This window comes from Typha angustifolia, chromosome 14, assembly GCF_048772165.1.
Source record: "Typha angustifolia cultivar Huaian chromosome 14, ASM4877216v1, whole genome shotgun sequence".
NCBI classification, from domain to species: Eukaryota; Viridiplantae; Streptophyta; class Magnoliopsida; order Poales; family Typhaceae; genus Typha; species Typha angustifolia.
The window spans coordinates 2,144,431-2,160,348 of record NC_133252.1 but is presented as its reverse complement, the minus strand read 5'-3'; the positions used below and the strand labels follow the sequence as shown (position 1 = coordinate 2,160,348).

Sequence of the window (15,918 nt, the reverse complement as noted above, 5' to 3'; positions counted from 1 at the left end):
AATACACTCCAAATTTAAATATCTACTTTTTCGTGTCGGTGAAATGTTAATTAAAATTAGCGTTTTACTTATAAAACGAATTTAAAATTTTGAGTTGTGGTTTAAATTTAACTCCTTCGCCGTCACGGCAAAGCTCTGGGTTGGTCCACGACTAATGGGATTCGACTTTGATATTATTGAGAGTTATAATAATTATCTCAGGCAAAATATTCCGTTATTATATTTTGCTCTGCCAATAGGAGCTCTGGTAAATATTATGTTATCCACTTAGACAATGAAGCTCGAAGATTCTGCATGCATAATTATCAAACATTGACGACTCTGTCAACATTTCTTAGGAAAAGATAGAATGGTAGTTAGAAGTTAAAAACGTGTCTAGATTACTTATATTATTGTACCTTTTGTCTTTCCGAGGTTAGAAGGATCTTATCCCATATAATCTACGTGTCGTTGAACGATATGAAAATGAAGCAGTAATATGAACAAAAGAAGATGCTTAACTAGATTTTAGCATCTAAATTTCCTCTCGTTTAACGTATATGAGAGGCTAAATTATCGACCAGCCTAAGTCTAAGTCTGACTTTTATTTTCTCATTGATTTTTAGTAGATTATGAGCTTGTATACTAAGTCTAAGCTGAACGAAGATAATAGTCCTTCCGAATATATAAGTTAGATAATTATGTCAATCTTTTTAAGAAACAAGTCACACAATAAATTTAAACCACATATATATAATGCTTAGATACAAAATTTATTAAATATTAACCCTAAATATCTTAGTGAAAAAATTGAATCCATGATCTTTATCATAGCTGGTAGAATTCAAACGCTTCGGCTACAATAGTAGTTTTCTCACTTTTCTCCTCTCTCTCTCTCACCGTTTTGCTTTGTTGGAACCCTAAATGCTAGCGGATGTGGGCAAAGCCCAGGTAAACTCTTTACCGAGCTGAAGCATGTCTAAGCCCAATATCGGCCTGCAAAATTGTTGTCCTGTCCGGGCCGGGCCCACGAGAAGCCCGGTTTGGTCCAGTTTGAACCACCGTCTTGTAGGATTACATTCTCTCTCTCTCTCTTCTCTCTCTCTCTCTCTCTCTCTCTCTCTATCCGTTTTATTAATCCTCCATTATAGTGGATAAAGAAGCGGATAGAGCTCTTGAGCAGGAGCAGCGTCATGGCGTCGTTAGCGCATCACTTCTCCGGCCTCCGATGCCCACCTCTCTCCTCCTCTACCTTGTCTAAATCCTCCTCCTCCAAACCCTCGGCTCGAGTCTCCACTACTATTGTCGCCGCCGTGGTCGCCGGCACCTACGCCCTGACCCCGGCCCAGAAGGAGCGGCAGAAGCTTAAGGAGGTCTTCGAGGAAGCGTACGACCGATGCCGCACTAATACGATGGATGGCGTCCCCTTCACCGTCGACGATTTCCACGCCGCCCTCGAAAAATACGATTTTGATTCCGAAGTCGGCACCAAGGTGCGATCTTTCTCCCTCTCTCTCTCTCTCTACAAGATGAGTTCTTGGAATTCGGGTGTGTGATATAATGTCGGTATCCAATTTGAGCTAAAATCTTAAACCATAAGGTCTGTGGGCAGTAGTGTGTGTAGTTATATATTCCATATGGGACCAATCCGTCAATCAGTCTTAAAAGATAAGTTAACCGTTAATCCTGTGCCTGTTGATGCTCACAAATGTTCTTCTTTATGGATAGCTGTAGATTTGGGTATGGTAGATTGAATCACGAGTTGGAAAAGGCTTTCCAAATTATTATTGGTGACGTTCTTTTGTATGCCAACTTGAACCAGTGCTTTAGTTTTAGTGTTCATCCAGAAATGATTTTCCTGGATAATATCTATTTGAATTGATTATAGAACAACATTGTAGAGAAGCTAAGCTGTAAAAGTATAAAGTTTGAATGGAGGTGATATGTGATGTTTATCGAGGACTTTTACTTTGTAGTCACTGATGGGAGCTTTTCCCTTGAGGTACAACATAGTTGCAAGAAAATATTTGATTTGATATTCACCATGTGCTATTCATTCATGAGAAAGCAGATTGTGGGTGTTTCTCATTTGATTCCCTGCTTTCTTATTTTGGGATGCTTCTTCTTTGGGATGGTAATGGTGCTTGAAGTTATGCCAGTACAGTCCATGTGAACTAGCTATACCGAAACAGCTGAGGTTGTACAGGAAGCAGTCTAGGAAATTCACAAGGAGAAATGGCTGTTGGACTTCAACTTCCAAGTATCCTATGTTTTAATTTTCTAGTAGCAGACAATAAGTTTCTCGTTACCTGCTGTGCTTCATGAAGGACATTAGTTTTATCTCTTTTCATATGCTTGCACATGCCTTTCTCTCCTCGTGAGGCCTAGTTGATTGACCAATCAATTTTCACAGGTTAAAGGAACAGTTTTCATGACTGATATGAATGGCGCCTATGTTGACATCACTGCAAAATCTTCTGCTTATGTACCTGTTCAAGAAGCATGCATTCACAAAATAAAGCATGTATCTGAGGCAGGCATTTTTCCAGGATTAGTCGAAGAATTTGTTGTCATTGGTGAGAATTCTTCTGATGATAGCCTGATTCTGAGTCTACGGTCAATTCAGTATGATCTTGCATGGGAAAGGTGCAGACAACTTCAGGCTGAAGATGTTGTTGTGAAGGGTAAGGTGAGTATCTTATATGCTAATTTTTCTGCCTCATGCAATGACCGCTAAATTTGATGAAGTTATCTTCATTCTCATTTGTTAACGTTAACATCATGTAATTCAATCGCATTGATGATTCTGCAAAGTGCAAAATTTCTGCAATCTGCTATAAGAAAGTTCAGCTTTAACCTATTATTTTTTTGGATTATGTAAAGAGTTAATCTACATAATATTCTTCTCCTTTTCTTGACTCAGAGTCATTTCCACATTCACCTTCTTATACTAAAGTTGCCTCTTTTTCTCTCCATTTTTCTGTGTATTGATAAGTTTTTCTGAATATATCTTTTTGATGAGATTAGTCACAGTTTTTACATGCTTAGTGACTCTTTCCTGCTTGCCATCTATTTGATTGTACCATCTTTTATGAGCCATAGGTGATTGTGGGAAATAAAGGAGGCGTGGTAGCCATTGTGGAAGGACTTCGTGGCTTTGTTCCATTTTCGCAGATATCAACGGTTTGTTTTTTAACCTGGCTTAAAGTATCCTCGGATTTATTTCAACTTTAAATCGTATCAGTATCCTTTTCCTCTTTCCAAGTTCAAATACCCATTGGAATGCTGAATGGATAATAAACTTAGAAACCATATTTGTTTCATATAATATGGGTATGAACTAGATATCGAATGCATCAAAATTATAATTGAATATTACTCAAATATACAGCATATTGCAAAACTACATAGAATAAATAAATTAGAAATTGATACAAAAAACAAGAAAATGTATCTTTTCTCATGCTATTGTACTATTTATAACAAATTAAATATATAGACATATGTATCTAGATTCAGATAAAGTACTCCAATTCTTGTGGGTATCCTGATAAGGCCATCAAGTATCAACATGGATATGAATCCGATTCAGACGAGTACAGTCCAACCCACTTTTCTCATTGTGCCAGATATTCTTACTTTTAGTTAGTCACCTTCAAGAAATATTATGTGTAATAGTTAAACACATAAATATTCTGATTAAGATTGGGAAGTACATTGTCCCATATTGGAATGTAGATAAGGTGATAAATATGGATGGAAAAGTCAAATTGAAACTGAATAAGCAAACTATAATCTGTATGCAAGACACCTCAGATTTGGAATCTGGATCGTCAACCTACTTTCATTGCTGGTCTGCAATTTGTTGTTGTATTCAGATAACAGAAATTCTGATCATTACTGGATCTTAACCAGAAATCAGCTGCAGAAGAACTCATAGATAAAGAACTACCTCTTAAATTTGTGGAGGTTGATGAGGAACAATCTAGGCTTGTTCTCAGTAATCGCAAGGCGATGGCAGATAGTCAAGCTCAGCTTGGTATTGGATCAGTTGTCTTGGGAACTGTCCAGAGTCTAAAACCCTATGGTGCCTTTATTGACATTGGTGGAATCAATGGTCTTCTTCATGTTAGCCAGATTAGTCATGATCGTGTGTCAGATATCTCAACAGTCCTTCAACCTGGGGACACCCTCAAGGTATTTCACACTTATTCTTGCATACTATTGGTTGTTTATCATTGCCTTGAAGCTTATGCTGAAAAACTTGTGATGCAATAAGGTGATGGTCCTAAGTCACGATCGCGAAAGAGGCCGAGTAAGTCTTTCTACCAAAAAACTTGAACCAACCCCGGGAGATATGATTCGCAATCCAAAACTTGTATTTGAGAAGGTAACATTAGTCCAAGCATTTTTGCCGCCATTCCTGACTTATATGGCAACTGATTTCCTTGTCTCTTTGGCTTCTATAAGGCGGATGAGATGGCTCAGACATTCAGGCAGAGAATAGCTCAAGCAGAAGCGATGGCCCGTGCAGATATGCTGAGATTCCAGCCTGAGGTACTTATAGTTCTGCACTACAAAAAGATCTCATATCAAAAGTAAAAGTTACCATATAAGTGAAGTCTCAGATCTTATGTTCTTTGATCATATTGCACATAAACATGGTTAATTCTCAGTTATTAAAGTTAAATCACTGGACGCCATTTCTATAGAAGCTGAACTGCTTCTACTCGTTATTTTGTTGTTTGATAACACCTCTTTCATTCAACGGTCTTTTTGGTTATTTATCTGAATACCGGTCTGCTAGCTTATCTTATCTGCACATTGGCTGATCTGTTGTTTTTTATTTTTCTTTTGCTTTCTTTCTGTAGAGTGGATTGACTCTCAATTCTGAGGGTATATTAGGCCCACTGACGTCTGACTTGCCGGCAGAGGGTTTGGATTTAAGTGAAGTCCCACCTGCAGCAGAGGTGTAGGCATCCGACCATTATCAGGTTGTAGAAAGGAATAGATGTTTCATCTCTTCTTTCACAATGGAGCTTGGAGAGGTTTAACATGTCCAACCGGATCTTTTTCAGTTTCAAGGCTCAATTGTGCGTGTATTGTGAAACATTATTAGTGTGAAAAGTACATTGTCTGTTATGCAGTTTTCTTGTCATATTTGCCTCCAAACTGATATCCGTCTAATGGTAAGATTTACTGAGGATTGCTATTTGACGTTTTAAGGAATGTAAATTTATTACATTTGCAAGAGGGGTTATGCTACAAAGTAGACCTATTCTGCTGCGTTAAGAGTTTGATATTCTCCATGACCAAGTAATGTGAAAATTATTCAGTTTCTTCTGACCATATGACTAACTCAAATAGGCAAAGTTGTCTAACAAGAAATTATTTCTCTTGGTGTCCAAATTCCATCAGATTTGTCTTTGGAATAATGGCACAAATCAGCATGCAACTTTCCCTATGCAATGAAAAGTTTTATCTTTAACCAAACATCCCCTGAAGTTGCAGATGTTATTGTCAGGCATGGATATGGACCTTCAATCAGAATAACTATTCCCCTATACCAAGAAGGCCTAAGAATTTAAAGTTGAAAATGTTTGCCTATATTTATCTCCCTTGTTTCGCTGGATTTAACTGCAATGACACCAAAGCATAAAAAGAAAAAAAATTGTACAATAGATGCTCGCAATAATCAAGAGGAATACAAAATCTTATCAACTTATGCATTTCAGGTTTCTTATAACACATAGTCTGTACTGAGAGAGACACTTATACGTAAATGTTACAACAGCCACAATCATTATTTGTCGTATCATTTCGCGCCTTTAATTTCTGATGAGCATCAGGGAACTACATGCCGAATCCCATAACAGGAATTATACTCTATGTATTGCTGATGTCCTGCAAGAATCAACCAGCTTTGTACCCAAATTTCTTCTCACCTGTTAATTCTTGTCAAGGTCCCGCAAAGAGTAAAAACCATGTACAATATTCATCTAGTAAACAGTCTGGATTATTCTCTATAATCTTTAGATTGTATTTGGGGTTGATGGATCTTCATGGGTGTTACTGATGGTGAATTAAGGAATGTATTCCTTACCATAAATATCGCCCATCATATCTCAATGGTGGTTTTCCTGTGCATTCCACCACGAGGTTGTTGGTAGAAGGTAACCCAACTCTATAAGATGAGTACATAGGCTACGAAGAGGTGACCAGCTAGATTTGGAACCAGCATCCATCTACCACCGGGAATCAAGCACATCTTCAATGATAGCCATTTACTACCCACTGAACCATATATGCATCAAAGAATAAGAAAGTAACAGATGGGAGGAACACTTTTAAGAGCTATCCAGTGAAAAAAAATGCATGTCTAAGCATGCCATAAAAGGGCATATTAGCCATAAGTAATGCAAAATGAAGTAGCAAAATATAAGTCTGAACTCTACATATTGAACTAATTAATTTATGATACAAAATGATCTTCTGACTCCAGAAGTCATTCCCGACGTACCTCTGACATTGTATATTGTGAAATTCTGAAGTTTTAACTAAATTTATTTACCTTTTTTTCACAAGTTATAGTTGTTGAGGTACAAAGCTATTTTCAAAATTGACTACTCAAAAGATGCGAATTCAACTGTTGCATAAATTATTACCATTCCTGTCTCCCCATTATTCCACATAAACAATAATTATGTCATTCTCCGCTGCCTATATTCTCTATCCCTGCATTGCACGGGCCTTTTTCTTGTTTGACTTTAGGACAGTAAGTCAACTACCCCCATGAAAATAAGGGAATGGGAGGAATAGCCATTATTTACATTTCTAAAAGCATGTCTACTGTATCTTTTATTTACTTCAACATCTAATCATAAAATAAAATGAGAAAACTCATCTATCCAACTGGATCAATCAATAAAAGAAAAACTTCTGATCATTGGTTATTCTTGAGTACCTTAAACAACACCAAAATTCCAAATGAATTACTATTCAGCAACCTGACTAGATAAAACTATTCAGGAGGAGAGGCGAAATTGCATTACTTACAAACAATAGTGAAAATGCTTTACCTTGTTTGTCCAACATTGCCATTTCTCTACATTGACATAGCATGTTAATGCTTCAAGCATCAGATCTTCTGTCTCCTAAAAAAAAATTTAATTAGTTTAGTGAGGACAAAAATAAAAGAAGGAAGAAGTACCAGCGGAACAGTAAAGGATGTTACAAGATGCATGCACCCTCTGATGTAAGGTTTGAAGTTTCAGTCAACGCGAAGCATTCTGACCAGAAATGATATGAATTATGAGGTTTCTACAACTCAGCAGTTTTAGAATAAAGCCACAGTTCGATTATGCTTTAATTTAGACTTTTAGATTGTCTTCATCCAGTTCCTCTGATTTTCCAATGATAGATGAGTTCCTCCAAGCCTATGAACTTCCACTGAAAACCTCAAATCTGCAACTTGTTTCCTGGTCGACATTCAGAGCTGAAACTTCTGGTTGAACGGAATACATCATCATGATACGAGTTCAACAGATCAAGATGATCTGGTTCATCTGAGATTTGGCAGTTGGCACATCTCCACCATAACTGTTACTAGTTGTTCTTCAACTTAATTGCAGCTATCAGTCTTTCTGAAACCTTTCTGTCAAGAGTGAAGCCATTTTCCATCATATGTTCCCAAATCCTATATGCAGACATATTCTTTCCCTCCTTCAAAAGTCCATCAATCAATAATTTAAACGTCAAGGTGTCAGGAGACACTCCCTTATTGTACATGTCATTGTACAGATCCAGGGCTTCGCTTAATCTACAATTTCTTCTGAGCCCATTTATAAGTGTGTTGAAAGAAACTACATCAGGGGAGATGCCCTTATCAATCATGTCAGTGAAAAACTTCTGAGCATGTTTCATGCGGCCAGCCTTGCAAAAGTAGTGGATCATAATATTATACACATTAACATTGGGAATAACTCCAGCCGTAAGCATCTGATCAAAAAGACCCTCAGCTAGATCAGAATGCCCTATTGTGAAGAAACCATTAATCAAAGTGCCATATGTCACAGCATCAGCTACTATTCCTTTAGAACCCATCTCCTTGAAGAACTTAAGTGCAGTTCTCATTCTCCTTGTCCTGCAAAAGGCATCAATTAGTATGTTACAAGATACAACATCAGTGAACCCACTCGTCTCCATCTGCCTAGTGACCAGAGCATTTGCCTTTTCAAGCTGGTTAGATTTGCAAAGACCCTTTAATAGTTGATTATAACTGTGTCTGTCAGGATTTATTCCACTCATCTCCATCTTTTCTATTAATCTATCTGCTTTGTCTAGCATAACATTATCACAGTAATGATTTAAAAGTATATTATATGTCACCACATCAGGCTCACATCCATTTCTTCGCATAAAAGATATAATAGCTTGTGCTTTATCGACCCTTCCAGATCTCCAGAACCCACTTATAAGGGCATTGTAAATAGATACATTCAGCTCAATATTCATCTTTAACATTCCCATAGCAAATTCATAAGCTATATCAACCTTATCATGATTACATAGACCAAAAATTAGTGCACCGCAAGCAACACTATCTGGCTTAAATCCCCTCTTTACCATTTCATCCCACAGCTCTACTGCATCTGGGAATTGTCTAATATCACAAAAACCATTGATGATGGTTGTGTAAGTAACAACATCGGGGTCTCTTCCTTTCCTGATCATGGTTTCTAACACCTTTAGAGCATCATCCAATCTTTTGTCCTTGCACAGAGAATCCAAATATATATTGCAGGCCCAAATATCTGGAAAGGACCCAATCCTATCCATATCATTGAGGAGTTTCTCGACAAGCCCTATTCTCTTTGCTTCACACAAGCCAGAAATCCACCTCGAGTAAGTGAATGATGTCAAAGAAAAACCTTGTTGAACCATCAAAGAATAGTACTTCTCTACCAAATCAAAGCAACCATTCTTAACTAAGACACCAATGAACCTATTATAATCGACACTAAATACACGGCAGCCAGATGCAATCATATCATCAAAGACTTCTACCGCTGAATCAATCAGTCCCCCACGGACATAACCAGAGATAAGAATTCGATACAAGGAACGGTGCAGCAACAGCCCATTACTCCTCACTCTTCTCAAAAACTCCGATAACAGCACAAAGTTCAGATCTTTCAATAGCAGAGAGAGAACCGACTTGACAGTGAAGTGATCATGCTCGAAAAACTGCTGTGATTCTGCCCACACATAAAAGTTGTAGGCCGTTTCTGAATCCGACAAGCTCTTCAACACTTGATTCACGACGTAAGTGTTCAACTCCACATTAAGCCTCTCCAATTCCATCCGCACTGTCTCCGACCATTGTTTGGATTGCAGAGCACTTCTAAGTCTACAAACAGAATCGGCATAAGTCGGCGCCGGCGGTCTAAAAATCTCCGACAAGCTCTTACGATGCTCCGAAGAGCCGTTATCGTATTCGGCGTGCTCCAAACAGAAAAATCTGATCTGGGTTCTTGAAACCAAGCGACAAATCTTACATCTGTTGGCCAAGAACATAACAAACTTCTCGGGGGAATTTCGTCGAACAGTTGAGCGGTTGACTTGCGCCGCCAAACCATGTAATGGCTAACGCAACTAGAAGGGATCAGAGATTGGAAAACAGAAGAAGAAGAAGACGACGTTGAAATACAGTTTCGATCCGGAAAGATCGCAACTTTGGATTTGAATTGAATGTCGAGAAGACAAGAGAGACGGATCGACGATGGAGAGAGGAGAGAAATCCTTCAACGAGTTGATCTCTCTCGAAATTATTCGGTGGCCTATTACGACTCCAATAAATGGGTAGGGTATACTAAAACCCGTTAACCCGTATACGATCGGGTTCGGATCCAAAATAGATGACTCTTATTTCTCCGTTTTAGACGACTTAAGCCCTTCTTATGATCTAAATTATAAGATTAAGGTTCGCCGGTATATATATATATATATATATATATATATATATCATGAACAAACTTATATATATCAGTGAGGATTAGAAAGATTGCCTTAAAGAATGATATTAGTTAGTCTGCACTTCAGTTATTAACTTAAGAATGGAGATTAAAGCTTATAAATGGTGACAGATGATTCAAAAAGAACTATTAATTTTTCTCTCCTAATTTAACTGTTAAAATTAAATAATATTAAATAAAATTAACTTGAAATACTAATCGTATGAACCGTTCAAATTATAAGGATAAATTAGTAGTGTTTTATTTATCTCTCTTAGCTATCTATTTTCTTTATAAAAAAATTAAAAATAATAATAAATTGATAAAACTCTGCGCTCTTGTTATTAAGAAAACGATTATAAAAATAAGCAATAAGAAAATATTTAAATTTAAGATTACTTATCGATAATCTAATCACATATGTAAAATTTCTAATATACCCCCTTAATTTATTAAGAGATAAAACTTATTGTTAATAACTAATAGGTTAGTATTGAATCATTGCCATGGTAGGTAGCTGGGCTATTAACCTTCAACCTCTTTTATGTCCACAGTAATGAGAGATTTTGATTTGAAGAAGTGTACCTAACTCATGATACAGAAGATCTCAAAGAGGGATTTTGGTTTGAAAAAGTGCACTCTAGTCATGATAGATGCCAGTGCATGTAGACAGACAATCAGAGAAGACACACTAATGCATTTTAGATGTGATTTAGGTTTATTTTTAAAATCAATATTAGTAACTACTAAACTGGTTTAGTACCTAAATATCAGTTTAAGTTAAAATCGGTTTAGGGTAACCTACTTAAACCCATTTTTCCATTTTTCTCTCCTCATCCATCCAATTAATTTTATATTTACCAATGAAATCCAATTATCAATTTATCTTTAAAAATATATCACTTCAATTAATTATTATATTAAATTATTTTATCCTCATAACTCATCTTCTTTTTTTCTCATCCATTCATTACAACAGATATTCAAGTCATTTGACATAAAATATCTCAAAAGTTCACTACTTTTAAATTTAAATACCATGATATTACTTATAGATTGTATCACTAAAGTCAGGCTCAAATATTCTAACTCGGCCAATTATGGGTAAATAATCAGATCGCTAACAAGCTAAGCCTCAACTAATTTTAAATATTATATAAAATAAAAATAAAATAACTAGGGGGCTAAATTTCATAATCAGTCTCTCATATAATTATTTTCTAAGCAAAAATGAGGTCATTTTCTAATCTTGCCTAACAACCTTTGAGACAAAGTTTCCTTTTTCTATCTCATACTCAATTGTCAAAATCTAAATATTTTTGATTGTTGCATGCTTCCCATATTGAGTGCATTTTGACTTTATTTTACTATTACATGCTTTCCATAATGAATGTATTTTGACTTTCTATGACTGTTACATCTTTTCCATACTGAGCCAAAGTGGTATAGGAATTCAAGGAATTGAAACAAAACTTTAAATCTAATAGCTCATGGTTGGCCAATTACTAGCGAACAGATCTACTAAGTCTTAATAGACTTAGTCATTATCTATGAGCTCTAACAGACTGTAAATAGCTTCAGAGTTATTAAACTACGCTTGAAACGCCAGCTTTTAAGTTTTTATTTTTATTTTTTTGGCTTCAGTTGAGTGTCTCTTTTTAATTCTATCCAAAACCATCAACATCTTTTGCTTTTTGCCTCCACTACTGATGCATTCAGCACTTAACTGGATCATTATCTTCGCCATATTCTTCGTTGTTGACCACAAAGACAGCCTACCATGCTGGTGGTGGTGACCACAAAAAGAAGAAGAAAAAAAATTAAAAGCACAAAAAGATCCTCTATAGAGAGTGATCTTCTTCTTCTTCTTCTTTTAAAAAGAAAAATCTCTTTCCTGTGCATCTCTTAGACTTTGAACATGTGATTAATTATTTTATCACTAGTTCCTCGCATTTTAATGAAAAATACCTTAAAAAGAAATGGAAAACTAGATTTTAAAGTGAAATAATGGGTATATTTTATGTTTTTATTTTTAACTGTTGTTATGGTAAAAGTAATCCAAAGTATTCTTGAGATATTAAAAGAAAAATATGCATGAGTCAAATAATAAATATCTATATGGTGAGATATAAATGACTGATGTTTTTAATAAATTTTCTGCCTAGTGGTGCAACGAGAAGCTTTGTTAGGAATACTATGTTTCTTTTGTTCAAGTAGCATGAATAGGACTTATTACTTATAGCAAGCACATAGAGCACTGAGGATTTGAGACCTAGCTTTTGTGTAGTTAGAAGCAAAGACACCTTTGTATGAATTTCTCTGTGATACTTCGTGCATGACTGTTTATACCATCCAGTATGTACAAGTGGGTATGCGTCTCAGATAAGGTTTGTTTTATTCCATGATGTTTTAGAATCTATGTAGTTTTATAATTTAGAAAGTAAATTTATTATTGTCCTGTAATTATTTTATTTAGAAATTTTTTAAAGTATATATTTGTGTTTGAATTCATTATGATTATTTTACTCATTTTAATGTTTGACGAGATAAGATTTCGATAATTAGTACTAGACTATGCACAACAAGAGATATCACAGCGAGGTTGAGAGGAACCAATAAAACCTTATATTCTTCATTGAATCAGTTAAATTATATTCCACACCATGGTTCCTATTCAAGAACTTATTGAGAAATGTAAATATCTTCAGTCCATATAACTTTATATTGGAAGCATCATCAACACGATAGCTTTGATCAGGGAAACCAATATTTAAAATAACTATTAAATTGGTAGATTACAGTTAACCAACTTATTTGTTTTGCTCCATTCAAATAGTCAAACAACTAGAATGTCGCAGTAATGTGGGATTCAAAATTCAACTCAGATTCAATCCTATAAAAAAATATATATGAAAGTCAATCAGATTCCATTCATTTGCACTAAAAAATAATAATTCTAAATGACTAGCATGCACTTAGGATTTGTCTTTGATATTAATCACTCACCTAGATCTATCTAAAGTCCAAATAGCCTTGTAACAATTTAGATGGTAAGGCCATGTAATATTTATAATTTTGATGATTAATAACCCATACATTCTAATAAAGCATGAAGTGGAAGTGTAGCTATCTGTGAGTATAAAACAAATTGTACATGCCTACATGCATCTGAAGTCAAAAGGATTAATCAAACAGTGACATTGGACTACTATTAATCCACCTTGAGATGGTTTAGTCAAACACGCTTCAGCTCAGAACAACACACACCGGGTCGGTCTCAATCTCCTCTTGAAAACGAGGATCACTTATTTTTACACGTTAGTTTACTTCAATTTTTTTTGGGAATGTGTTTATTTCAGTTTACTTATTAAAAAATATAATCCCAACTCTTGGGTCTTTTCTTTGATTTAATTTAATATATATATATTTTTATTAGAGCGCTATTTACGCAAGATTTATGAGTTTAAAGAAGAAATTAAGAAATATAATTACCAGAATAGGGTGTTATAGAATGAAGATAAATGGAATGGAGAAAGAGAAGTCTAAATTCCAGTGACAAATCCACCTACCTACTCACCTACCTAGGGAGGACAAAATGCGACGAGGACGAGAGAGACGAGTCAAACTTCAAGAACCCTTCTTAATTAGTCTGTTTTAATTAGTCTTTATCAGATAATTAAGCAGTTGCTGCCACTTGCTTTTGGCCCTTTTAATTACCTTAACCTTAATCTAATCCCCATCCATCGTATATATCCCTCTTGATCTCATTTTCCTTCCCCTCTATAAAAACCCAACCACCCTCTCTCCCGCTCCCCCCTCATCGATCTCTACTACTCTTCCATCTTCCCTTTTGGACGATAGACTACACCAGAAGATCTACGCGAGCTATGGAAATGGGCCTGCACGGAGTTGGTATAGACCGCCATGGAAGCGCTTCTAGCAACTCTACTGCTACACAAACAACTACTGATGAGGAGATGGACTTGCGAAGAGGTTCTTGGACGTTCGAAGAAGATCTCTTACTCATGAACTATATTGCCGCTAATGGCGAGGGCCGCTGGAATTCTCTGGCTCCATGCGCAGGTATATACATACACACACACACATATATAATTGTAATGATATTTAAGTTTTATATAATCTAATGAACATATAATTATTAGGTCTCAGAAGAACCGGCAAGAGCTGCAGGTTCAGGTGGCTCAACTACCTCCGCTCCGACGTCCGCCGGGGTAACATCACCCCCGAGGAGCAGCTCCTCATCCTCGAGCTTCACTGCCGATGGGGGAACCGGTGAGCAATCTTTAAAGAATATATATATCCTCCCTCTAGTTCTCCAGATTACTATTTAGTCCTAATGTTTTCACTAATTTTTATCTAAGGTGGTCTAAGATAGCGCAGCAGCTGCCGGGGAGGACGGATAACGAGATAAAGAATTATTGGAGGACGAGAGTGCAAAAGCACGCGAATCATCTGAAATGCGACGTGAATAGCAAGCAGTTCAAGGACCTCATGATGTATTTATGGATGCCTCGCCTCATGGAGAGGATCCGGACAGCCAACTCCGGCAGCTCGCCGGCTTCCATCTACGAGGAAGCTAACGTCCCGATGGCTGGGACGTGTCAAAGCATGGACCCGGGCAGCGAGTCCGGGCAGGTGAACCCGAGCCTGAAGATTTCAAGGGTGGCGGGGTCGTCGTCGGACACAGTCGGGTTGCAGTTCTCGTCACCTCCGCTCTCCCATGGCGGCTTCGCCGATTGCTACAGCATGCAGGGAGGTGGCGGGATCCAGGCAGCTCAGTGCGGTGGAGGATGGCCGGAGTCGCTTCCGGTCCCCGGAGGTTATTCTAACCTGGGATTACCGGACTTGGATTTCGGAGACTGGGTAGATAGCCTATGGAGTTTAGAGGATAATTCGTTTCTGCAACAACTCTAAAGGGATCGATTACTTGTGCAATAGATTATGGGAAAACTAAGTGATCTTAGAGCGCTTATCTGATGGGTTTTGTTCGTTCATTTGATTGCTATGTATTACTTCGTGTCGTCGATTTCATGTAGATAATCTGTACAGCGTTACAAGCTCAGAAATCAATAGTTTGAGTGAATATATTTTTCCTATTTCCAACGAATGATATATGACATGGTAAGTCTAATAAAGTTCCTAAAGTTTTTATTTCTACTCTCTGTAATTAACAAATTCACGTCTCTAAATACTATTATGTATAAATATATGCACAAAGTATGAGATATATGATGAAAAAGATTAAAATTAAAAATTAATTTTGAAGTGAAAGAATTCAACCTATGACTTTAATTATTGAAGAATTTCAAGTGAGACGATCCTTTTTTAAGTGGAGATGTTCGAACACCACTAGTAATGTTTTCAGATACATACGTTTCTTTGCAGTAGCAGAAGTTCTTAAGGATGTTTGACGAAATCTATAAATTGAGTTTTTAAGTACTAATGACTTTGAACTGAGCTCGTTCAAAGGCTAGTACAGAATTTTATCAAACATGCAGAACCCATAGAGAATTTTTAAGGGAATATTCTACTGTATCTGGAAGAGATATTTATGGAGATTGTAACATAATCCCAATAAGTCATATATATATCTCTTTTGATTATCTTTTTGAGATTTATTAGAGAACACCTAGTTTTACATAGAACACAGAAAATCACTCTCAACTCAGTATGTCTTTCTCAGTTCTAGAAGAACAACATCTTAAGGATCACTTAGATGAAAAAAAATCAAATTTAAAGATCGACCGACGATATATAAGCTTTTTATAATTATTATAAATTTTACTAGTTAGTTTGATCCAAATTTAGATTTTTATACAGTTTAAAATTTTTCCACATAAATTATCTTGTGTTTGCAATAGTCTTTACATACTTTATTTTTCGTGTTTATTTTATTAATCATACG

General features: G+C 36.3%; 3 protein-coding genes across 7 annotated transcripts; 2 read left to right on the top strand and 1 right to left on the bottom strand.

Moving 5' to 3' along the window:
* The first annotated feature begins 1,089 nt into the window (after positions 1–1,089).
* On the top strand, positions 1,090–5,251 carry LOC140775761 (small ribosomal subunit protein bS1c-like). Its single transcript, XM_073119182.1, has 7 exons — positions 1,090–1,472; positions 2,393–2,668; positions 3,082–3,162; positions 3,895–4,176; positions 4,259–4,369; positions 4,450–4,536; positions 4,851–5,251. Exons 1-7 carry the CDS (start codon positions 1,173–1,175, stop codon positions 4,953–4,955), a joined length of 1,242 nt encoding a protein of 413 aa, XP_072975283.1. The 5' UTR covers positions 1,090–1,172; the 3' UTR covers positions 4,956–5,251.
* Positions 5,252–5,676: 425 nt separating this feature from the next.
* Positions 5,677–9,799, bottom strand: LOC140775760 (uncharacterized). 5 transcript variants are annotated; one of them, XM_073119180.1, is made up of 4 exons: positions 7,214–9,799; positions 7,059–7,133; positions 6,083–6,273; positions 5,677–5,933 (listed from the first exon to the last, which is right to left on the bottom strand). In XM_073119180.1, the coding sequence occupies exon 1, from the start codon at positions 9,553–9,555 to the stop codon at positions 7,585–7,587; it is 1,971 nt and encodes a 656-aa protein (XP_072975281.1). In that variant the 5' UTR covers positions 9,556–9,799; the 3' UTR covers positions 5,677–5,933; positions 6,083–6,273; positions 7,059–7,133; positions 7,214–7,584. The 5 variants fall into 5 exon arrangements, with proteins under 5 accessions (XP_072975281.1, XP_072975282.1, XP_072975278.1 ...); XM_073119181.1 differs by having other exon boundaries at positions 5,677–5,924; XM_073119177.1 differs by having other exon boundaries at positions 5,677–6,273.
* A 4,177-nt stretch (positions 9,800–13,976) lies between these two features.
* On the top strand, positions 13,977–14,961 carry LOC140776502 (transcription factor MYB2-like). The gene is made up of 3 exons (XM_073120231.1): positions 13,977–14,075; positions 14,156–14,285; positions 14,375–14,961. The coding sequence occupies exons 1-3, from the start codon at positions 14,018–14,020 to the stop codon at positions 14,925–14,927; spliced, it is 741 nt and encodes a 246-aa protein (XP_072976332.1). The 5' UTR covers positions 13,977–14,017; the 3' UTR covers positions 14,928–14,961.
* Positions 14,962–15,918: the final 957 nt, after the last annotated feature.